This window comes from Phaeodactylum tricornutum, chromosome 17 (assembly GCF_000150955.2).
Source record: "Phaeodactylum tricornutum CCAP 1055/1 chromosome 17, whole genome shotgun sequence".
Classification (NCBI taxonomy): Eukaryota; Bacillariophyta; class Bacillariophyceae; order Surirellales; family Neidiaceae; genus Phaeodactylum; species Phaeodactylum tricornutum.
In genome coordinates, this window is record NC_011685.1 from 302,758 (window position 1) to 325,815 (window position 23,058).

The 23,058-nt window shown below is 47.8% G+C and overlaps 9 protein-coding genes across 9 annotated transcripts; 5 read left to right on the plus strand and 4 right to left on the minus strand.

The window, feature by feature from the left end:
* Positions 1 to 306: 306 nt before the first annotated feature.
* PHATRDRAFT_48389 (predicted protein) lies at positions 307 to 1,697 on the minus strand. The gene is made up of 3 exons (XM_002182906.1): positions 1,567 to 1,697; positions 1,342 to 1,450; positions 307 to 1,256 (listed from the first exon to the last, which is right to left on the minus strand). Exons 1-3 carry the CDS (start codon positions 1,638 to 1,640, stop codon positions 558 to 560), a joined length of 882 nt encoding a protein of 293 aa, XP_002182942.1. The 5' UTR covers positions 1,641 to 1,697; the 3' UTR covers positions 307 to 557.
* A 561-nt stretch (positions 1,698 to 2,258) lies between these two features.
* PHATRDRAFT_48390 (predicted protein) lies at positions 2,259 to 8,046 on the plus strand. Its single transcript, XM_002182776.1, has 5 exons — positions 2,259 to 3,786; positions 3,852 to 4,543; positions 4,626 to 4,964; positions 5,056 to 6,317; positions 6,400 to 8,046. The coding sequence occupies exons 1-5, from the start codon at positions 2,279 to 2,281 to the stop codon at positions 7,939 to 7,941; spliced, it is 5,343 nt and encodes a 1,780-aa protein (XP_002182812.1). The 5' UTR covers positions 2,259 to 2,278; the 3' UTR covers positions 7,942 to 8,046.
* On the minus strand, positions 7,999 to 9,358 carry PHATRDRAFT_48391 (predicted protein; the record flags this gene model as incomplete). The annotated part of the gene is made up of 1 exon (XM_002182907.1): positions 7,999 to 9,358. The coding sequence occupies exon 1, from the start codon at positions 9,274 to 9,276 to the stop codon at positions 7,999 to 8,001; it is 1,278 nt and encodes a 425-aa protein (XP_002182943.1). The 5' UTR covers positions 9,277 to 9,358.
* Positions 9,359 to 9,695: 337 nt separating this feature from the next.
* PHATRDRAFT_48392 (predicted protein) lies at positions 9,696 to 10,968 on the plus strand (the record flags this gene model as incomplete). The annotated part of the gene is made up of 2 exons (XM_002182777.1): positions 9,696 to 9,790; positions 9,936 to 10,968. The coding sequence occupies exon 2, from the start codon at positions 10,147 to 10,149 to the stop codon at positions 10,966 to 10,968; it is 822 nt and encodes a 273-aa protein (XP_002182813.1). The 5' UTR covers positions 9,696 to 9,790; positions 9,936 to 10,146.
* Positions 10,969 to 11,037: 69 nt separating this feature from the next.
* On the minus strand, positions 11,038 to 13,601 carry PHATRDRAFT_48393 (predicted protein). Its single transcript, XM_002182908.1, has one exon. The coding sequence runs from the start codon at positions 13,509 to 13,511 to the stop codon at positions 11,547 to 11,549; it is 1,965 nt and encodes a 654-aa protein (XP_002182944.1). The 5' UTR covers positions 13,512 to 13,601; the 3' UTR covers positions 11,038 to 11,546.
* Positions 13,602 to 13,899: 298 nt separating this feature from the next.
* PHATRDRAFT_7346 (predicted protein) lies at positions 13,900 to 14,301 on the plus strand (the record flags this gene model as incomplete). Its single annotated transcript, XM_002182778.1, has 1 exon — positions 13,900 to 14,301. A coding segment is annotated over one exon (402 nt), but the record flags the coding sequence as incomplete, so codon positions are not given.
* Positions 14,302 to 16,101: 1,800 nt separating this feature from the next.
* PHATRDRAFT_48394 (predicted protein) lies at positions 16,102 to 17,696 on the plus strand (the record flags this gene model as incomplete). The annotated part of the gene is made up of 2 exons (XM_002182779.1): positions 16,102 to 16,559; positions 16,630 to 17,696. The coding sequence occupies 2 exons, from the start codon at positions 16,102 to 16,104 to the stop codon at positions 17,516 to 17,518; spliced, it is 1,347 nt and encodes a 448-aa protein (XP_002182815.1). The 3' UTR covers positions 17,519 to 17,696.
* Positions 17,697 to 18,042: 346 nt separating this feature from the next.
* On the plus strand, positions 18,043 to 20,772 carry PHATRDRAFT_48395 (predicted protein; the record flags this gene model as incomplete). Its single annotated transcript, XM_002182780.1, has 3 exons — positions 18,043 to 19,548; positions 19,582 to 20,358; positions 20,585 to 20,772. The coding sequence occupies 3 exons, from the start codon at positions 18,043 to 18,045 to the stop codon at positions 20,612 to 20,614; spliced, it is 2,313 nt and encodes a 770-aa protein (XP_002182816.1). The 3' UTR covers positions 20,615 to 20,772.
* On the minus strand, positions 20,758 to 22,806 carry TOP6B (type II DNA topoisomerase 6 subunit; the record flags this gene model as incomplete). The annotated part of the gene is made up of 1 exon (XM_002182909.1): positions 20,758 to 22,806. One exon carries the CDS (start codon positions 22,804 to 22,806, stop codon positions 20,758 to 20,760), a length of 2,049 nt encoding a protein of 682 aa, XP_002182945.1.
* Between the last annotated feature and the right edge of the window lie 252 nt (positions 22,807 to 23,058).

Below are 23,058 nucleotides of genomic sequence, written 5' to 3' on the forward strand. Positions count from 1 at the left end.
ATTTCGGTTTCTACCGTCTTGCTGTCAGCGGTCATCACGACTGACTGTGAACCGAAAGCCCTGGTGACGGAAGTACGACGTGGAAAGTGATTGATAGTAGGAAAGTGTTTCGAAAGAATAGGTAGTGAATGTCGACGGATAGAGCAAATCATCTTTCAAGCCTAGTAACGACCAACGAACTATCAACCATCGAACTGGCTTAATTTCTAGGCAACTGGCGCCAAAATCTGAGAAAGCTTCCCTTCGAATCTAGTTATTTAGAAAGATAGCATTCCCCATGTATGTTATGCATGCGATTGCTCGTCACTGGATCTGAACGGTGCTCTTATCCTTGACATGGCATCGCTGTATAATGCGGTCAAACTGACCCGTGTGGCTCGAATAGATGGAGCGGAGTGTCCATCTTTGTACTTTTTAATGTGCCGACCAATCGTTAATTGTTGTGTTGTCTCCAAAGCTATTGGTATGGGGTAATGTAAAGTATGACGGCGAGCGCTCAATACAGCTTTTCAAAATGCTTCCACAAGCTCGATCGTGCCATACTGTGCTAGTCTAGTCTAGTAATCTTGATTGGATGTTTGCAGTTCGGGGCGCTTGCGATGCCCTTTGGGCTTTTTTAGAACAGACGCACGCTTTTTGCGACGGCGAAACTCGGGCCGATGCCGACGCAACAATCGATCAAGCTGCGGACCTTCCTTCTGTGAATAGTCAGTATCGGCTCGCATGTAGATTGGACGGTCTCGGTCGTTGACCCAGGCAATGACGTCGCTGGTATTTTCATCGGACAAGGCCTGATTTGCAGCTACTTCGCCGTCCTCGTCGTCAATATCCTCATCATCGCTGTCATCATCTTCATCAGTCAAGAGCTCCTGGGGGTTCCATCCTTTTGTCTCTTCAATAAATTCACGAGCGAAGTCTACATGAATGTCTAGACAACCCTGTAATATGATGTCGACATAGGTTTGTGCAATCGGATGGTCTTCATCCGGTGGACACGGATTGCTCGGCACATAGACCCAAATCCGGACATCCTCTCGCTTTCCAGCAACCGCTTGGAGGAATAATACATGTTCTTCCGAATCATAATGCTCCTCATCGAGATAGTCAATACGATCAACGTTTTCAATCGGAATCTCTTGGCGATCGTAACCGATTTCGCGACGATCAAAGCGTGAGAGTTCCTTTTCGGATACCGGATATAAGACACCTGTACAAGTACCATTCTCGGCCCATTGTACACCCATAGCAGTCATTCCCTTTTAAATAAACAAGAAGAATCGACTACTGGTTAGAAACCGATCAATGTAAACAGCTTGACTATCTGCGACGAGCGATGCATACCTTTACGGAGTGTTTATTCCATGCTCGCTCGATCCCCTTGATTGTGCATGGAAAAGGATTGTCGGTCAAGTTTTTGGCCGTCTTCGCAGCTGACTCCGTTGAAATAAGACTAAAAAGAGAAAATGGAAAAGCCGCAAAAGGAGCGACAAGTTTGGTGAGTCAACACGCGAGGTGACTACTTACCAGGATCGCCGTCTGTTGCCTCCGTCTTGAACTACAACCTACCTTCCATAGCCAAATACGGCATGCTTTATCTTCATTCCTCTAGTTTGCTTACAATTGTGACAATCCGCACTCATGCTGATTGAATTGGCACGTGTATGCTCTAAAAGTCTTCCCGGTTCGACGAGAGGTCGCTTGTATTGAAAATGTGGCCGAGAACGCCAGGTCTTCCGTTCCAATACATAATATCTCGTTTCCTATAAAGCTCGTGACGAGGTCTCTTTGATTGTATGGCGCTTTGCGACATGGGTTCCCTCGATTGTTTGTTGTGCTTCTTGGTAGATTCACTGATTCCGGATTGGGCGACTGTCTATCCAAAGAATGCCATCTCTCTAGCTAGCTAGAATGACTGTACAAGTTCTTCTGTTGTTCCTAGGCTGTTAACACTCGTTGGCTCCAATCTTATTTTTGTCTTTCGTTCGTGGAATGTTTGCTTTTTTCTGCCTTTTTTAAGTATCTCAAACACAGACATCCATATTGCATATATTTCATTTTTGATGGTATACAACATTTAAAAGCCAACTGTCTATCTTTCATTTTTCTACTTTTTTCACAGTCAGTCAGGTAAGCTTCGAATCCTCTACTCTAAGGTTTCAAGAGGGCGAAGGCAAACCAGACTGATTACTTGACATTTTCGAACAAAGGCGTATTCGGATCGATTCAAACAATCATTGAAGTCTCGGCAATGGCTGATAAACGACATGGATAGACTACCATGATAATTTCTAAGCTTGTATCGCTTAATGTGCATGAGGCCTTGACCTTTGAAGGCACCGAAATATGCTTGCATCCGGATTTGTTTTCCGCGTCGACAGGGAACGACTCAGTTGCTCGACCAGGCAAAGATCCACGCTTGTTGTTGGTGTCTGTGCATTCAACTGATGAAAATTGGTCTGTGAATAACAATAATCCCGCGGCCAGCTTACAAGCTAAACTCTTACACGTTGGAGATATGATTGAAATTCGGGTATGGGATCCATTGCCTCAGCCTGATACAACTCCCTCTTCCAGCGTCGGGGCGACGAGCTGGCGAAAGCGACCCACTTTAACGCCTTCGCACAGTATGCCAGTCACCTCTGCCCACTCCTCTACTTCTTCACACGAAAACATTGGTGTCAATCATCACTCGTCCGATCATCTGAACGAAGCCCTGTCTGGGGCGACAATTTCGGATGTCGGTAAATTGGAAGGACTGGATGACGGAGTCCCCCGTAGAGCTTCTTTGCAGTATTCTGCATCGGCTGGAGCTGGCGGCCAATACGACAATAAAGAAACAGTCGGCGACAACTTTACAGATGAGCAGCACAGGGCAAACATGGCGGCCGTAGAGCCCTCTCCGATTCAGCCGGCGCCGGCTAAATCCGCTTCCTCAGCCAGAGCTATATTAACACCAGCAACGTCACTGCCGGAAGATTCTTCGCCAGCGAAAAGCATTACAACCCCGGGAGAGCTACCACCTGTCTTTCCTCGCAATAGAACGAATACCGTCGATGGCCCGGCAAACACAACTGTACCACGTGTCGCAAACGTTGTTCCGAAACCACCGATAGCCCAGCGTCGAATTTCAGCCAACGCACCAGCCGAAAATATGCAGGGCAAATCGCGGACAACAAGAGCATCCCTGCATTCTCGTGAACTATCCGATATGACACTGGAAACGGTATACCCGGTAGATCATCGGTCAGCCACCGTTTTGGATAGCAGCAATCACCTCGTTGATTTGCAGGTTCCCTTTGGCAGCAGTGTATGTGTTCCAAGCGAAGACGAAGACGATTTTCACACCGACATTGCATCATCACATTCCCTCCGGCTGTCTTTTGTAATGAAGGTCACAGAACAGACGTTGACAAGTTTAAAAGGTTCGGCTCGGACTCAAGTTTCTCTACTGCGACAGATTGCGGATCTTTACGAATTGAGCAGCTACGATATGGTGACAATCCATAAGGTAGAAAACGAAGAAGAGGAAGCAGCGTTGGCTGCGGTCTCGGCGGACTTTGTATTGGTGACAATTAAAGATCAATTTATTTCAAGGGGTGACATGCACTTGTTTCAACAGAATTTGATGGGTTCTTGGATTTACGAAGGACAGCGCTTGTTTGACGCGACCCGGGGTATTCACGCACATGCTCGAGAAATACGACACGACGATCACCAAGCTCGATCTGGTATTGTGACGCAAGACACTATGATTACTTACCGGAGTCGATCCTCTCGCATTTTCTGGTAAGCTCGAGACCAATCCGTAGTTCAGAATCCATCTATCCATCGCTCACTCTATTTCTATTTAGGCTGATCCAAATTTCTGCTGAAATGTGGGACTACTCGTCACCGTATGCAAACTATGAGGACGAAAGCAGATGCGAGGTGTACTTCGACAAGTTTGTCAAATTTGCCTACGAACTCTTCGCAAAATGGAAGGTTGTGGAAGCGACGCACTCCCTTACTGTGGTCTTTTTTAGTAGGACGTTTCTGCCATCGAGGACCTCGGTGTTGCCAGCAATAGGGAATAGGCCGGCAGATCAAAGGGACGCATATGGTCGCCGCTATGAAGATCACTATAACATTGTAATTGAAAACGAAACAAACGCAGACTGGGATGCGTTGGTTTTGCGCATGAAGGAAGCTTTTCTGAAGTATCCATACGAAGTCGAATGGAACTGCTCCGCAGCTGAGGATGCTCGGCGTCCTTCAACGGCAACGCAGGGCAATGTGTTGGAGGCTATCAATGTAACCCTTAACTTGCTTCAGTATCATTTCCTTGATCGAGACTTGCATCGAACCGGAAATAGCATTCTCGTAGTGTCAGCTGGCGGCGGTGTTTTTGAAGTCGACAAGGAGCTTGCATCTATCACATACCAACGAATGATGGACCATGGAATTGGAAGCGACATGCTTAGTCTCGGTCTACCACCTCTTCATATCGCACCGTTTTTTCTCTACGTGAACGCCTATCGATCTGTCGGAAAAACTGGAATTGATGGTATGATACTGTCGCATGAGAAGCGTGCTTGTATTTCATTTTAGAAGCCATCTCATACCTTGCCTTGTGTCTCTTGCTACAGCCGGAGAAAGCTACTACGAGGTGCCCCATTGGATGCATCTGTCATTCGTGAGCTACCCAAGTGATAGTACAATACCCGGAAGCGCTCCCGAGCAACATGATACGCAAGTTACGTCTGTTTCGTCGTTTCCATATGGAATGGATGTAGGCCCAAATGGCTTCCTTCGCTCGCAGCCACCCGTTCGAAGCGCTGGAACGCGTCAAGACACCAGTCCACTCCTTCGTCCGCTTTCGTTCTCCGCCCATGGAAATGCGGCTGCATCGCCGACAAAAAAGAAAGTATTGAATCAAGAGCGCCATCTGATTGCTGGGCGAGATTTCTATGACATTTTGGAAGCCTGTCGCCCCCGCCACACAGGCTCTGTGCCATCTGCGTTACAGTGTCTGATAGAACTTTACAAAAGCGAAGAAAAGAGAGAGCTGATGGACAGTGAAGCCTGACCGCCGGAGTGATTCCGAAGAGGCTAGTAAACCCAGGGAATGGGGTGCTCTAGGTCTTCCTGATCATCGTCCGAGCGATTCGTCAAGCTCAAGCGCATGCGGCATCCTCAGTCCTTCCTTGAGATATCTAGCCACCGGACGCAGTCTTCAAAAGATGGAACACATCGAACACACAGATGCCCCTGAAAAGACTGCGAGTCCATCTTCAAGCTACACAAGCCAATTTTCTAGCGTCTTAGGAGTATCATACGACAGGCCCCTGCTCGCCCAGCAACTGTCTCCATCGCGCATTCAAATGCAGAGAACCCCTTCACAAGACATGATTCTCGTGGACGACGATAATTGTAATTACGATGAAGCATCCCCACGACCCTCGCACAGCGATAACGTAGTGCTAGAGCTGGATGAAAGCAGCGAAGCTCTCGTTAGTAGCGCTCATCAAACACTTGACAAGATTGAAGATCGTTTGAGAAAAAGCATGAGGTCTTCTGATGCGAACTCGTTCCAAGTCTCCTCCCCTAAGGCGATGACGAGTTCGGATTCCAGATCTGGTCTCCCCATGCGAGATATAGATTCAAGAAGCCGCCACTCCATTTCTACATCTACGAAGGCAGGCAATGTCTCGGGGGGGATCGGGGCGGCCTTAACAAGGTACAGTAGTGCCGGAAGTAGTAGTAGCCACAACTTGGAAGCACAAGGAGTTCAACGACTTTCAGTGCGGTCGATCAGCTCCACTCGCTTACTCGGGCAGTCTCCAGGGATGCGCCCGCTTTTTGAAATGAACTCTCGTGGTCTCTCTCCACTGATTCTGCCACCACCACGCTCCTATATTGATCCACTAGAAGTACAGCCTCTATCTTTCACAGGAGGAGGAAGGTTTGGGGGACGATTGATACACCCTTCTGAGATGTCAAGACCTTTTTTGGGTCACAATCCAAACAATCTTCATCACCGTACAAAGACCGAGAGCAGCCACGGTTCTTCCAGCAGTAAAACGTTTTCGACTAGTCCACCGATGGGTAGTGCAAGTAATTCACTGTTTCACAAGTCAGCCGTATCTCAGCCCAATCGCTCCTATACGCATGATCGCGGACCGTCAAGAGGAAAAACAGGACAGGCTTCCAGAAGAAAAAGCCGTGCATTAAATCCATTCCGCCAGGAAGACGAGGATGAAGTCCTCGCTAAGAAGTCTCACAATCGACGCCGTTGGAGTCACGTCTTTCCCCTCGGAGAGGTTGAGTTTAAGCGTCACGTAAGTCGCCGTCAACAGCAAATAGGAACATTGGAGGCGGGAGCAATTTCATTCCGACCTGATTTTTTTATTCGTTTCACAGGCGGGTCCGAACTGGAAAAGTTTGTCATCGCCGGCGATTTTACCACTCTCAGTAGACTACTTCCCACCACAGCAAGACATTGTCCTCAATTTTCAATTTAATATATACAACGTTACCTTGAGTGAGTTTGAGCACACGAACTATTCCTCCAACAGGGAGCTTTTGGATGAAATGGTTCGGCAACGCTTGACGCAAGATTATCAGCTTGTACCCCCCTCCCATGTCAACGCAAGCAACTATCGTAGCGAGTCAGTGAGAGATAATTTGGCCAACCGTCAGGCACAAACGAAATCGGAGACAGAAAATCCCGAAATTGTTCGCAAGTTCCTCTCAATGGGTCATCGATTACAAGTTCTTACCTACGACCCGGCATCTGACACTGTTGAGGTAAACCGATACAACGCAAAAGGAGCAGAGCACAACACTGCGTCAAACTCATTCAAATACTATTACTATGGCTTCTGCAAGGAGACACATAGCTATACCAAAGTTGTGCAATCTTTTGACAAATACTCTCATCAGTACAACTGGAACAAGGTGGATCGCATGGTGTGCGGTGACGTTGAAAATAGAGAACTGGAAGATTCAATGCGGGCTCGTAGGATTATGTTTGGATTGATCCCGGAGCGATTTGAAGATATCAACGCCGAGCAGGAATACATATCGAAATTTCATCGACTGCTGGGGTACCTAGACAAACTGCGCGAAAGAATTGAGTCTGATGCGCCATTGGAGATCAAAATTATATCAAGTCAAGATTCAGAAGGCGATGAATTTCCCGTTGCGCAACTTCCCTCCAAAATAGGGATTGAGCGAGAGTCGATGCGCCGATTTTACGTCCAACTTCGTAAGGGGAAACGTGATTCGTTCGAGTGGATGGAAGTTGCCGTTGATAGGACTTTCAACACATCCTGGTCTTACAGGCTAATGTTCAATTGGCTTGTAGCGAGCTCTGGGAAGGTGGACACGCAAATCCAGCTCTTGCAAAGGCGGTGTTTGCAGTACGGACTCAATTTGGTACCATTCTTGCAAGTTAGTGTTTCTACGAATGTTTTCTTAAACCCCTTTCGACCTCCTGCTATTTTGGCAATCAGAGAGGAGACCAAGGCAAGTTTGTTGGACGCAGTCTTGATCAACAACGACTATGTCTACGATGGCGTATTTACTACAGACGCTCAGCTTGTGGCGGAATGCATGGAAGTAGGAACGGCCCTTGATTTTGGGAAGAGTTTCGGTAAAAGACAAATCGGACGGCAGTTTGTGCACCGAAGCGGAACCTTATTTGTTCGGATCGTGAACGACAAACAAGGATTCGCCTTGTTGATTGTTTTCGGAAACTACCGCTACGTGGGAAGAGACGAGCTCTTGGTATCTAAGTACCGCAAAGCATTCTTTGACTTGAAGAACTTGCTCAATGATCTAGTGGATGATGATGATGATGATAACATTGAGGTCATTTCGCCAGAAAAACATGTAAAGGAATCTCAGATCAGAGACAAGAACTATCGTTCACTTGATTCTTTCCAGACAACTCTGCCTTAAGCTCCACTTTTCGAAGTAAGCAAAGTTCTCGCCATCTGGTTCATCATTTGTTTCGTTTCATCTATTTGAATCTTCGTGTCTCCAGTGGTCGTCGGTATACGGGGCTAAAAAACAATTTCGATCAGGCGGGTGAAACCAATAGTTGAAAGCTATGTGAGGACCAATCGAATTGCCACCTTCGAAGTCCTCTGTGTACGACGTAACAGAATGGAACCAACTGGCTGGTAAATAGAGGCACTGGCCCGCCTGAAGGTCGATCTGGCATCCAATGCCTGGATTTGCATTTGGTTCGCCACAAGATGCACCGACAGGTTTCGCAAAATGATCAGGTCTCGCCTCGTCGCGTAGAACAGTCTTGTAACCCTGACTTTCGCCCTCTTCACGAATTAAAGTTTCGTATTCATCGTGGTCGCCGTGGAGAAACGCGGACGCGTCATCATTCTCTGTATCGCTCGCATAGTCAAATCCCCTACCTAAAACAGCTTCATCCTCGTCGTCGCTACTGTCGGCGCTCTCGTTCTCACTCTCTACTTCGTCTGACATTTTCGCCTGTGTAATTGAGTCGGGTACACCATCTGCTCTCGTAGGGCGGCTCTGGTACGATATCAGCCCATTTGGATGGACCTTGTCAATTGTTCCGTACGTAGGAATGTGCGCCGCTTCCGACGGCGGGTACAGGAGAAAAGATTTGCGGCCGGACAAAAGCACATAAAAGTTGTCGTGAAAGTCGTGATGTAAACCACTCGATCCCACAGCCGCTCCCATCCAAACGTTGCAAGATTGCAGCACCAGATTTCCAGCGATTTTCAACTTTCCAGGAAGATCACCCGACTCCAAAAGCTGAAGACAAGGCGTCAGAAAAAGCGACGTGTTTTGGCTGGTCTCGGTTGATTGCGTTGAAAGATAGAAGAGATCTTTCTCTTCCCCTCGTAGTTTCCCAACAAATTCTCGAAACGTCATATCGACTTGTCGGTCGTCGTTTCGGTTTTGACCGAATGGCGAATGTTTGTCGGATCTCCTCTCGACCTGAACTTTGCCGTCTCCAGCTCGCTCGAGCATCTTCTCAACGGTTACGGCGTGTTTCCAATCAGACGGGAGACCACTCAGAACACAAGGCCTTCGTTTCGACACGTAATTTTCAAAGAAAGATTGAGGGTCCATGGCAGGAGAAAGCACGTCCAGGATCGGATCTGGAGCGCCCTCCACTTTCTCAGCGAACCGATAGCCCTGGTAGCCTCCTTGCTCTTTCTGGCGTGTATGGTATCCGGTCTGATTCCCTTCGTCGATCGGGGTGGAAGGAGGAGAGGCCAAGCGCTGACGTTTCGCGTCGCTCATAGTTCAGAGTCAAACGGGTACAAGCTGCGTCCGTAGGAAATCTCTAAAAGTGAAAGTCATCAGTTCCCGAGACCACGAAAAGGATCGGCTGATAGTAGTAGACGTATCATGCGATCCAAGCCTCCGGTATTTCGACCCAGAACTGTGGGCCTGGTCCCTCTATCCTGGATGTTTGTTGCCTGTGAATCCGGATTTTGGTTGGCGGAGACTAGTACTTATGATTCCCAAATGTTTGAAATGCAAAATTTAACAAAACCGATTGATGTAGCCGAAACGCCCTCGTTGTTGGAAGCTCGTGAACCGACATTTGTATCCAAAGAATGCTTGTCATTCTTGGTCACCGAGGCCGGCTTCTCCTCACGATACGTACTCTCGATACGTCCTCGTTCTCGGATAGTTGGCTCCCTATATCCCATGGTCTCGCAATCAATCGATAGTTTTGTAAATGAATTTGGAGGACGGCTCGGATAAGAAGAACCGTCCGCCCTACGCGATTGGAACGAAGCTTAGCAAAGTATGTTCTGTTTGTCGAGGCCTGTCCATCCATAGCCAAGGCATCGCACGTTTTTAGCCCCGTCGAGCAAAAACCAGTGGGCGGTTTTCCACCTGCCAAACTGCATTCTAACCTCTGTGTGTATATACGTTCCTGGTTCGTGTAGTACTTTCCAGGGCATGGCTGGTACAAAGGTGTTATAACTTTTTTTCTCCAAAGCCGAGGGGTGGTACACGGTAACGTATTCCGACGGAGACAAGGAAGATTTGATCGTAGACGAACTCCAGAAAATTGCCAACGTTTCCCCCACAAAGTATACGAGCACTGACAGCCTCGGAAACATAGGCACCTTGCCATTTCCAAACAAAGCTCTAAAAATGCCCTATAATGATACAGCTACCGAACCTCCCGAGAAAAAGGCGAAAATTCAATGTTCTCCAAAAGTCTCACTTTCGCTCTGGGAGATTCACGGCCTCGACGAAAAGGTGCCGATACATATCCCCAACTTACCGACGGCACTGCGGGAAAATCGGCAAAATATAGCAGACTTTTTCCTTTTCGTATACGAACGCCAACGGATCTGGGAGCGACGTAACCGAGACGAAGCCCAACCGTGGTCTCAAAACCCAGTATTCCTCGATTGTTCCTTTTGCAACAACTACCGAGAACTGGATCGCGGTACGCAGTTCTTCCATGCGCATGTTCTAGATCTGAGAGATAGCATGGGGCCAAATGTTTCAAAGCTGGACTGGCTAACCGCGGTGCTCTGGGCATCTTACGTATATCGCCAGGTCAACAAGGTTGAAAGTTTCTTGCAACTGGGTTTTCCGGAACCACGAGACGCGGTGTCGTTTTTGAAACGCGCCTCCTCACAATTCAAGGAAAAGGGTTGTTCCTTCTTCACCGGAGCGCACCAAACTCAAGGGTACGTCAACTATCGACGTCATGTTGAAGCTGTAGCCAGGAACGACGGTAAATTGTTGCGAGAAGTCAGCAAAAAGATCTCCAATGCGTCAAATACAAAGTTGTGCTTGAAGCATCTACGTGCATTTCCTGGGATTGGGCAATTCTTGGCGTGGCAGATGCTTTGTGATTTGCGCGAGTCCTATTGTATTGATGCCAAGGTGGACGATTACTGCGAGCTTGGACCAGGAGCCATAAGTACGTGCAATCTTAAATTACGTGTTTTCCCATTGTAACGAAAATTCTTACCCATTCTTTGCGAAGACGGCGTACGGGATATCTTCCGCAACGTGAGAGGCCTAAATGTTACAAACCGGAATCTTTCATTGGCACGTTCCCTCGTCCAGTATCAACGCGACGTTTACGATGCGCTTCAATTGAGTTTTCCGTATTGGCGAGGACGCTGTTTGACCATCAAAGAGATCGAACATGCCCTGTGTGAGTACAGCAAATTCAAGCGAGTGCAAAACCTCTCCTTTACAAATAAAGTGGCGTTGAGAAGGTATACGTCTAGGTCCGGGCTGGATCTCCATGCTAATTGCTTTCAATGTAAAGGAGGCTGTGAACGCGCTGGCTGTTTCTGTGATACTTGTAACAATTTCGTTTGCAGCAATTGTATGATTTGTCCCGAGCAGGAACTTTCTTTCATTTGTAAAAGATGCCGGGATCTGGAGGTTATTTTGTCGCGTAAATCTGATGCTGGCGTTTAACTGTCAGTCTATGAAAATACTGTTTTATTGTCTGTCGTATAAACAATTCTCATCCAATACACTTGCCAGTTTCGTTTGACAGTGAAGAGGGAACGATGTTATTTTCATACGTTCGATGGATTTCGCTCCGCCCAGGCAAGAAATTCTATCGCATGATTTTTGGAAATGACCCCAAACGAGGGAGTGGAGTGTCCGTGGCTCACCAGATTCTCTATTTCGGAGCAAAGTGTTATATTTGCAGCTACATGGTTGTAGGATAATAACTCTTTGTTTTCGGTCTGATTGGATTCTCTCTCCTTTGAAATGCTAGGATACAAAGTTCGCAATGCTCCTTCTGCTTCCCATTGCCTTTTCCGCAGCTGTCGCTTTCGTCCAAGTACACCCCTTTGAAAAAAATCTCGAAGGCAACTGACGCTGCGTCCCGTTCTCCCTAAAAAACCTCCGATTGGGCCACATACCTCAAGAATTCCATTGGTGTCGCTTAGAGCCATGGACAAAGCCAAACGGTGAAGGAGATAGCCATGAGACGGGTAGCTGAAAATCGAACGAGCAACATCGCTGGTCGTCAGTTTGTTCGTAATTGCCACACCGATTACATTGGCAAGCTCGGCTGCAGCAGGACCGCACGCCGTGCAGCCCAAAATTATACCACTTCTCTTTTCGGCACGTAGCTCGACGAAGCAAACGGATGTGTCGCGTTCCACGCGCTCCATATCGGCACGATCCGAGCCTTCTTCAGTGCAGTACGCCACGTCAAACCCGTTCAACCCGTATTTCAAGACGCATTCGGAGACCGTCTTTCCAACGCACGCCAGCTCAGGATCAGTATATACCACTCGTGGCACGGTGGGATGGACTGATGCACTCCCGAACGTCAATACGCGGGGTAGCGCCCCGTTTCGAATGGCATAAAATCCAGTCCAAGCGGCTTGAGCAGCGGTCCGGCTTCTAAGTGGAACAGCATCTGCGCAATCGCCCGAGGCAAATACATGCGGAGCGGACACTGATCGCAAACTTTGTTCGTGAACTGTGACACCAACGTTGGTCCAGGCAATTCCAGCAGAGTCAAGGTGCAAGCTTTCCAACGAATCTACGGGTGATCGTCCCAAGCAAAGCAGTGCTCCATCAAAAGGTGATAGAAGTGCGCCATCACTTAATTCCACTCTGCCATCCGGCAAGATGCGAGCCAATCGAGCGCTCCAGTGGCAATGGATACCGGCCTTGGCGAGAATATTCATGGCAGCTTGCTGCAGCTTTACGTCCTCTGAAGGTAATACACTTGGGGCAACCAAGCAAATGTCCCGTTGAGGACGTAAACGCACCAGTGTTTGTCCCAGTTCGCAAGCAGTCGCTCCTCCACCTACAATCAGGAGGCGCTTCTTTGTAGAGCCATCCATTTTCCAAAACGGCGCAGATGACTCCGTCGCCAAAACTGATTGCAATATAGATCGATATGTGTACAAAGGCAAACCTGCTGCTTTGGCTTGCGCTTGGAAAGTTTCCGGTACTATGGGAGAAGCACCGGTGGCGATTAGAAATCGCCTAGCCCGCAGTCGCAGCGGTTCGGACGCGTTGATTGCTTGAATCTCCATCTCGTGCGTACTAACGAAACGACACGACTGCACAAAATAGAGATCCGTTTTATTCCTTATTCGGTCCGGACTTTCGCGGGCGCGGACAGCGTTGATGGCGGCATCGGCATATTGACGTGCCTTGTGATCGGATACCCCTTGACGGGCAATCGATCGCAGTGCCTTGGAGGGAACACAGGCCGCGTTGGAGCAATCACCCCCCACCGCCAACAATCCGCTATTCGTGGGATCGGCTTGGTCGATTAAGCAAGTACTTTTTCCCAGCAAGGACGCTGCACCAGAAGCAAACAGGCCGGAAGCGCCAGCACCGACGATGATCCAGTCATAGCATGGGAGACTGGAAGTTGACTGTGTATTGATAGCTAGCGCCTTGACTGATCCGATGCCGTCATGTCCGATGCTGCTCCATACAATATAAGCCGTCAGAAAAAGTGATGATTTGGCCACGATTTGTAAGCTACCAGAAAGCAATCTCATGGTCGCCAAAATGGTTCGCCAAGCTGTACTCAAAGCGGCTATCACCTTGGCAACTCATAATCAGGGCAGGGCGTTCCCGACGTCGATTCATTGACGGTGAGCACAACTGCGATCAGAAACAATTCGAAAATCAAATCTTGCTTAAGGTTGTCAAACAAGTATGAAGTTCAAAAATAGCTTTCTGTTTCCGTTGCGTCTGTCTGCGTACCGTTTATGTTCATCCAGCACCACCAACCTTGAAACCTGCTTCCCCCCATCCCCCAAAGTGGACCTGCTTACTGCTACGAAAAACAGTCCTCCGGTCTTCACTTGCTCTCTCACAGGGCTTCTGGAAGCTTTCCAGACTTCAAAGAGTAATCCACTGAAAGAACTTCAATCACGATAAAACATGCGCATCGATAAGTGCTATTTTTGTTCGAGTCCGTGCTATCCGGGCCACGGCATGGTGTTTGTCCGGAACGACAGCAAGCAGTTTCGTTTTTGCCGCTCCAAATGCATCCGTTCTTTTCACAAAAAGCGCAACCCTCGTAAGGTCGCGTGGACCAAAGCTTTCCGTAAGACGCGCGGCAAAGAAATGGCCGTCGACTCCACATTTGAGTTCGAAAAGAGACGGTCGCGACCAGTCAAGTATGATCGCAACCTCATGGGCCAAACCATACAAGCCATGCAAAAGGTTAAACAAATCCAAACTGCTCGCGAAGTCCGTCACTTTGAAGCTCGCATGAAAGACGCTAGCGTGGAAAAGAAAAAGCAAGCACGAGTAGAAATTGAAAAATCGATTGATTTGCTGGCCCCGGTTGTGGCGAATCGCGAACAGGTTATGCGCAACGTAGTGGATTCCGCACGGGCGCGGATCGCTGCCCGCAAGAAGACAGCCGTCAAGCAAAGCGTTAGCAAGATCGTACACATGGGTGGGAGTGACAATGTTATGGAAGAGTAAATTGTGTATATTTTCTGGTAGTCTAGCATGTGAATTTATCTCTTTCTGCGTCATCTATCCTTTCCCTGCGTTTCTATGACCTTGGTTTTTGGAATTGACGAGGAGCCTTCACTAGTAGACTGAAGCTGCCAGCCTTGAAAACGGACAATGAATTGACTTTGTAGAAAATACGAATTGATGAAAAAAAGGCGCGTTTTTCCTGATTAGTACGAGCCCATGCAACAATTAACAGATTTACATTTGTCAAACATCCGTCGGAAGTTTCTTCGACTCTCGTTTTAAATGAGCTTTGCGAGGCAAAATGGAAGAGGGCCTCATCGAATATAACACTAGGGGAAATGATACTTCAGGAATGAAACTGTTTTTGGCGCGTCTTAAAGTAAGTAGTGTACAGGATATTATGAACTGCCGCCTCGTCTTTGTAAGGCGATATACATTGGCGCTGGGTCCCGCAGCCGGGGGGATTTTTTTCACACTTTCCCAAGAGATCGTCCGATGGGAAAAATTTTCTCGTGAGAGAAAAGAACATTGCTCCATCCCTAACCGAACAATAGCCAGATTAGAATCTCATGTTGATAAACTAGATCGACCGTGAGCTGGTAACGCCAGAAAAATGTTGGAACGTCAATCATGGCGTGTATTGGTTGGCAGTAAGTCATTGGAGTACCCGGTGCATCTCTAGAGTAGAATGTTCAATCCAGGGTGTTTTCGTCGGAAATTTGGTTAACTAATCAACGGCATGGATCTCGCATGATAAACGTTTTTACAGTTCCGCCGATTGTATTGAAATGTCTAGATTCCCTACTAGAGGTCGACACCGAAGAAACAATTACAAGTAAGCATTTCAAATAATTCTTATTCGAAGGATGTGTCCAGAGTTGAACTTGAGTATTTTGATTCCCCAAGACTGCAATCGGACACTTATTGATAGCCATTAAAATCGAACGATATGTGTTTGCTGTTAGTAGCCTGGTGTTCAATATCATAATTATCACCCGTTCGGGCCAATCCGAGAAGAGCACTTCAAAAAATCCTTATTCGAAGGACGTGTCCAGAGTTGAGCTTGAGTATTTTGATTACGCAAGACTGCAATCGAACACTTACTACTAGCTATAAAATCGAACGATATTTGTTTAGTAGCCCGGCGTTTGACGTCATAGTTATCAACTGTTCGGGCCAACCCGAGAAGAGAAGGAAGCAGACAACACTGGCATTCACAATCCTCAAGGGTAAGCGAAAAATTTATGAATGAAAAGCTCGGACTAGTATCTACATGATGCCAGTTCGCAGACCCGTGAAAACCGTTTTTTGTCTTTGGTGCGATGAAAGACAGCACTGGTGGAGCGATACGGAAGACAGAATGATATTATCAATACATCTCTAGTCAAACCTTCAAATTCTATCTTCACGGCTAAGCTTTCGACAGAAGATATGCCATTCACTGATTATGGCTCAGTCTCGCGTACAGAGGATGAGCATACCGCGTACCTCCATTCCAGTCAGCTACACTCCAAAGGCTCTTCCACAGGACCTTCAGGCTCGTTGACGCAAGAGACAGCTCCGGCGCACTCCCTGGTAGATCGTGACCTTCCTGGCCCTTCGAATACCGGAGGACTTTAAGATTGGCTCACGACTGAGTCTGCGTCATGCATGGCAGACAAACCTATTGAGAGTTTTTTTCACTTCCTCCCTCTGCAGCAGCAACACGATAGCACCACAATGGCAAGCTGTTCAACAGAACTGGATACGTCCACGGCAACAGAATTATTGAACACAGTCAATGTACAGAATGAGGAAGCAGCCAAAAGTGTAGCAAAGAGCATTCGCAAACGAAACAAGAAGGCAGAGCACCAATCCAATAGACATCACGTTATTCATGACTACCACGACAACTACCACGATCCTGAAAATTTTGAAGGTTCAAAGGAACTTGCGCTTGAGGGGCGGGTTTTCCGCGGGGGTGTATCCGTGCACTTTCCCGAAGTGCTGCATAAAATGTTGAAAAAGGTTGACGATCTCCATTTGTCCCATATTGTGTCTTGGCAGCCACACGGGCGTTCTTTTCGTGTTCATTGGCCTGAAAAATACGTGGAGACGGTGATGCCCAGGTAAGAGAAATGGAGGCTAATACCATAATACAACTAGATAATCATTTGACAACGTCTCGTTTGGCTACAGGTTCTTTCGTCAAGGGAGTATCGCTTCGTTTCATCGCCAATTAAACTTGTACGGGTTTACTCGCATGAGCACTGGGCCAGACATCGGGAGCTACTATCACGAACTTTTCCTCAAAGGCTGTCCTGCACTGTGTCGACGTATTCGCCGTCACCGCGTCAAGGGAAACCGAGTGAAAGCAGCACCATCCCCGCTGTCCGAGCCTGACTTCTACAAAATGGAATGGTGCGAATCCTCTGGCCCCCGGACAAAAGGTTTATCTGGATATAGAGAGACCACCGGCGTCTTACCTTGCCGGGATCCTTCGAAATCATACACTATGGATCACCACGAACAACGCGAGCAGATCGACCCCAGACCACTCGGAATTGGCTGCCAACAAGTCCATCACCAAGACATCCGCAACCTTACAGTGCTCACCGAGCACTGTCACCTGCGCTCATGCGACCTGGTGCAACCAAAGCCCCCAGCAAGGATTTTACCAGCGTTTGGCGATAGACTGGAACCTGAAACCCAGACCCGGGATACGTTTCCACGTTCAACAACAATGCAGCCGTCCAGTCTTTATATGAAGACAGTGGCTGGCCTTGGTATGGCGATCGCGCCACCTTTACGTTCTCGGACCATGCCAGCGTACATGGATAGCGGAGAGGATCAGTGGTACCAACACATTTGTGTAGCTTCACGTCAGTTGGGTAGTCTTGCGGAGCTACAGCAGCAGTATTTCCAGCTCGCATCCTCAACTATATTTGCTCATCAGCCAAGAAACGTGGTGGCGCCGACCATGCCGGTGGTGAGTTCTCCAGATCCTCTATTTTTTGCTAGGACTGATGGCACGAATGCATGGAACCCTCTCCCTAGTACTTGGGTACTCGTATGCGTTACAGAATAGAACGTTATCACGGCTTCAGACACTTCCAGAGTCGACTTGCCGAACAGTAACCACAACGAAAAGCGGGGAAACCCTACTTATAAGATCGTATAAAAATCTGTTTATGTGACCAGCATCAGAAATCAAATTAAAAGTTCGGACAGATTCACCGAGGGATTCGGCGCTGGAAGGATTTGCGTAGAGGAGAGAAAGACGAATAGTGTCATGTTAATTTCCGCAATCTAAAACTAAGACTCCTACCAATCCATACCGGTAGGTTGTTTGGGAAAGTTGATTTGCCATATCTTGGATTCCGGAGCGGGAACCATGGTGCTATCAGTAAAGATTGGCGGAACAACATCAAAGGAAAACTATTTATGTCGGAATGCGAGGTACAGAAAGACAAAACTTGCCTTATGAAATCAGAGCGTGTGACACTAACCCCTTCCCTAAAAATCTCATTGTCAATCGGAGGGTTGCTGACTCTGAAAACATAGGGAATACCTTTTTTGTTTTCTTGCCGACACTTTCCCAAGGCCGTGACCATGACAACGGCAACATCTCCCTACGCTCCAACACGCCGACAGTCTTTTGCATCGGTGGGCAGTCAATCATCCTCGTCCATTGGAACGGGAAAATCACGTGGACTGTGTGTCATTAGTCTCGTCTGGTTTATTCTTCATTTCTGGAGGGGCAAGCTTGGTCAGCTTGCGGTTGTGCAGCGTCTTCAAACTCATTTGGAACGCCTGCATGTCGTCGCTTCAGTTGCGCTAAGACCCGTTTTGTACATCCTAATTCAATGGACCAAAACTCTGCATTTGAAGCTTCTGGTACATGCTAGCTTGACGCCACGACCCCAAACCGAGTGTAAGAAAACGGTAGAATCGAGGAACCTAAAGGAGCGCATCGTGGAAAATGACCAGCAGCTTTTGGAAGAGCATAGTATGCATGGCGTGTCCCAAGAGGCGAACAATCTTCATCGTACAAAAGAGCAACTCGTACTGCTGCAACGTTTCCGTGAAAATAAAACGCTAATTGACGACATTTTACACTTTTGGTTCGGGCAATACGTGCCGGATCAATCACAAAAGAAGCTTTGGATGATATCGGAACAGACAAAAGCATCCCGGCAGCGAATAGATCAGCGAATTGCATCAGATTACACGGGTATTCTAAAACAGCTTCTGGGCAGGGAGCGTTGGGGTCAATGGTGCGAAGAGGCTGATCTCTACGGCTGGAGAGGAAAACTTGCTTCGATAATTGTCTTGGATCAGTTTTCGCGCCACATTCATCGATATTTCGTTGAAAACAACATCCAGACCAAAGATTGTTTAGCTGAACAAAGCGTGATGGATAGTATGGCCTTCCAGACAGCAAAAATGTTGGTCCAGGAACACCATATGGAAATTCAATCTGGCATGATACCGCTGCCCATGTATATTTTTGCGCTCATGCCGTACCGACATCAATCCGGTATTGACACCGTATCTTTTGTGCAAGCGCAAGTGGAACAAGCAAACCGTTTGATGTCACAATTTGATGGTATGCTCAAGCGATTTCGCAAAGCCACCAGTCGTCGCATGGCGATCTTGCAAGACCACGGGCGCCTGATAGGTATTGGAACAACGGCTGAACTCTCCGATGACGCCATATTAGAACGCTTCCCTTTTGCAGCCGATATGAGCACCGCCAACAAGCATCCCGTACTGCGAACGATGCAAACCTTTCTGAAAGAACAAGATAGTAAATTGGATATCAACACAGGAAACAGCAGTAATCCAAAGACGAGAAAAATAATCATTTCCCTTTCGGGCGGGGTCGACAGTATGGTCATTGCTTCTGCTCTTGCGCATTTAAGGCGGTCGCTTGGCTACAACTTGCAACTTACTGCTGTTCATATTGATTACGCGAATCGTCCTGATTCCAAAGCGGAGGCATCGTACGTAGAGCGGTATTGCCAACAACTTGAAATCGAATATCACGTTCGAAGAATCGAGGAAGTGACACGGGGAGTAACTAACCGTGACGAATATGAAAAGCGTACAAGGGAGGTGCGTTACCGCCTCTATCGAGACACCATCCAGCAAGCACGTAGTGAGGTCGATGAAGAGGTTGGCGTGATGCTTGGACATCACCGCGGAGATCTTCGCGAAAATGTCTTGTCGAATGCACACAAAGGGTCGGGGCCATTGGACTTGAGTGGGATGACAGCTGTGAGCATCAATGATGGTGTCATTATCCATCGACCCCTCCTGAGGTTAGAAAAGACGGTAATCTTCGACTACGCACATACTTTCGGCGTTCCATACTTTAAGGATACGACACCGCACTGGTCGACGCGAGGCAAGCTCCGAAACCATTTGATGCCTCTACTAGAGGAGATTTATGGTGAAGGGAGTATGAACAATTTGAGCAATCTCGCGGTAGAGAGTGATGATTGCCGAGAGCTAGTTAACACGTCAACTCTCAAACCGTTCCTCGATGGACTCACACTCTATCCTATGGGTATTCGCTTTAAAACTGCGTGTTGGAAACGGAACGGGCTCTTTTTTTGGAAGTTCGTACTGCGGGAAACTCTTCATTCTGTGGGACTGGGGATGTTTTCGGACAAGTCTGTGGCCTCGTTTCTAGGCCGTGTGCAAGCCGAAACAATCCGCGAAGGCTGGCTCCAGTGTCGAAAGGACTATGCAGTGTATTTGCAAAAAAATGGCCACGTCTACGTTTTCTTTCCAAAGAGTTTCCCATTTCGTCCAAGTGACGCTTTCAAGATACCGAAGGACCCGGTTGATTTTGGTGCTAGCAATGCTGTGCACGTCGGCCCCTGGAGAATCCGTTCTGAGCTTTTAAACGTTCAAGACAAAGTGAAAAGTTTAAAAGAGGAGAAAGTACTTGATCGGTCTGCGATATCTTCTATGGACAAATTCATGGAGGGTTGTCTTGAATACTACATAGAGGTTCCAACGTGGAAAACCCAAACAAACCATTTCGAACCGCGTCCTCTCACCTTTTGCAAATTTGGGAAAGAAAGCAGACCTCAAGCATGGAAAGGCATTGATGCTAAGATTCAGGATACGATTCCGCTGGTAGGCAACGATGATCAAGCGAACCAAGCATTAAAGGATCCGGAGGCTTACGGGGCAACACACGAAAATAAAAACGGGCAGAAGTCTATCAACCCCATTTTTGTTGCCAAGGTTACTATTCACTTGGAGAACTTACAGTCAAACCGCTCGGAGCGTTCTAGCTAAGTCATTGATAAATTATTCTTGAACTTGCATTGCAGGCATTCGCAGAATCGGCATTATGGGCCGGAATGTAAACAGGGGATGTGAAATGTCGTTGGAATCATCGTCGAGATTGTACAACGGCACCAAGTAGAGGGGTTGAGCTTCCTGTGTTGGCGCGCTTCCTTTATCGTCAGTTCCTTCCTCTTGAACATTTAGTTGATCATCAATGCTTTCCGTCAGTTTTGCTGCCAGTGATTGCTCCGTCACCTCCCCTCTATTCAGCCTTTCGATCATTAGCTGAGCCGCGCTCCGATCCAAGCGCAAGCGCTTAGTTGGGGATTGGCTAGGCGGTGCTTCTGGCAGCGAAAGTTCCGCCTGGCGCGCTCGCATGCTATCTAGGATACCGAACAAGGATCGTCCCACATCAGGAACGTATTTAGCCATTCGAGATTTCCGTGTCTGTGCATCTTTCAACGCGGATCGCTTTGCCAAGTAACCTCGTAATTGTTGACAACAGGATTGTAACGCGCGCTTCACTGATTGTTGAATTTCCGTCGCGTCATCACCGATGTATTCCTTTGAAGTTCCCTTGAAGGGAACTTTGGTTGATACAATGGACACAAAAACGCCAATCCGATCGCGTTTGTAATCCATCTTGTAGTTGGACCATCGGATTTTGGTATTCGCAACCCTAGTTGCAACATCGGCTCCTCCTTCAAAGAGCAACGGTATCCTGTTCGCGAATCGAATCACCGTAATCCCTTCCTTGACCTCTTTTCCACCTAAGGAAACTGCTGCTTCTACCAGAAAAGGGTGGCCTTCGTAGGCCCCTGGCTTATCACGGGAAGTGGCAATCAGATCAGGTTCCAGAACCTTGCGAATGCCGAGATTCAGATTATATTCACCAAGTGGACTTAGACAGGACCCATCAGGAGCTTTGAAGAGCTGGACTTGGCGAAGTAGCTGAACAAGCCGAGTAATTTCTTTGTCTTCAAGCGACGAAGGAGGCATGCTTTCGTCAAAGCCGAGCTCGGTAACTAGTCGACGGGCCAACGGTGGACTGACGGTCGACAGTTCGGTGGACAGAAATTTAAAAAGGGTTCTTGTTTTGGTGAATTGTATGAGTTGTTGAATGACTAGATTGTTGACCGATGCGGGATGATGTTTGATAGTTTTTGCCGGTGGTGGCATTTGGTCTGAACGGCGGTCGTACCGCACATGTAGATTGCGTTTTGAATCAGAGATATTGATGTAGGCAAGCTCCAACACGGCGTAGGGAGTTATGATAGCAAGCTGCTGCAGATATTGGACAATTCGAGACTTGTAGGTTGTCCAATTTCCCGCAATCAGCACGGACATTTCAGTACCCATCCAGCCGTCCGTATTTTTGCGAGTTGTGTGTTCTAAAATTCGGGGAGCGTTCTTATATATGTCGATATCGAGCACACATGCGGACGCTCGTTCTGGTGCGACGCCCCCATCTGGCCGATGCGACGTCATGATCCGAATAGGTTGTCCCGTACTCTTTTTGGCCCAGATCAAGGCCATTTTTGCCCCTAGCCCAAACTTTCCCCGAGTCTGCCGCACACCGTATTTGCTTCCACTGAGGACTCGACCCAATAGGTTTGGAATAGCCGAGTGGGACATACCGCAACCATTGTCTTTGACGGTGAGCTTGAAATAGGCGTCTTGTGGCGCTTTCTTACGTTTTTTCCCTGAATTTTCGACGGTGGTGATTTCGTCGACATCGGTTGCCTCTTTCGGAGGTTTCTTATCCTTTTTCTTCGTTTCAAAGAGCTGCATATCTCGTTTTTTGCGTGGACTGGTCTTCATAACATCTAGTGCGTTAAACTCTTCCTGCGTGTATTCTTTGATTTCTATCGAGATCTCGGGTAATTCATGGATGCTTTCACACGCATCCAGACTGTTCTCGACGAGCTCGCGTAAGCTCGTGTACAAAGATTTTCCCAAATTGTCAAAGCCAGCAATGGCCTGATTCTCGGCAAAAAACTCGGCCGGGCTTTTCTGTACCTGAACTTCGCCGGCCGAAGCCTTGGAGGCCACGCCGTTGGTTTTTGCCATTGGGAAGGCTGGACACTCACTAACTGTCAAAGAGAGCTAGTGGCAGTATTGTGACGATGTCAAGGAGTGACCTGTCAAGATGAACAGCGATGGCTTCCACTTTCTCACAGTCAATTCGCACCACGATACCGTATGTGCGGTATCCAACGTGAAAGACACCTGTGGCGAATATACGGTATAGATCGATGTGTATGTGATTGCAGCATCATCGTATGCGACATACTACTCATTAATTGAAAACTCTTACGACAC

What these genes read in the sequence shown, in the direction of transcription:
- PHATRDRAFT_48389 (XM_002182906.1), bottom strand. Translation starts at nt 1,640, where the DNA reads ATGAGTGCGGATTGTCACAATTGTAAGCAAACTAGAGGAATGAAGATA. An exon ending in GCCGTATTTGGCTATGGAAG is followed by an intron (nt 1,451 to 1,566) that starts GTAGGTTGTAGT and finishes TTCTCTTTTTAG; the next exon opens with TCTTATTTCAACGGAGTCAG. An exon ending in GGAATAAACACTCCGTAAAG is followed by an intron (nt 1,257 to 1,341) that starts GTATGCATCGCT and finishes TTTATTTAAAAG; the next exon opens with GGAATGACTGCTATGGGTGT.
- PHATRDRAFT_48390 (XM_002182776.1), top strand. Translation starts at nt 2,279, where the DNA reads ATGATAATTTCTAAGCTTGTATCGCTTAATGTGCATGAGGCCTTGACC. An exon ending in CTATGACATTTTGGAAGCCT is followed by an intron (nt 4,965 to 5,055) that starts GTCGCCCCCGCC and finishes GCTGATGGACAG; the next exon opens with TGAAGCCTGACCGCCGGAGT. An exon ending in AGGTTGAGTTTAAGCGTCAC is followed by an intron (nt 6,318 to 6,399) that starts GTAAGTCGCCGT and finishes TTCGTTTCACAG; the next exon opens with GCGGGTCCGAACTGGAAAAG.
- PHATRDRAFT_48393 (XM_002182908.1), bottom strand. Translation starts at nt 13,511, where the DNA reads ATGAGATTGCTTTCTGGTAGCTTACAAATCGTGGCCAAATCATCACTT.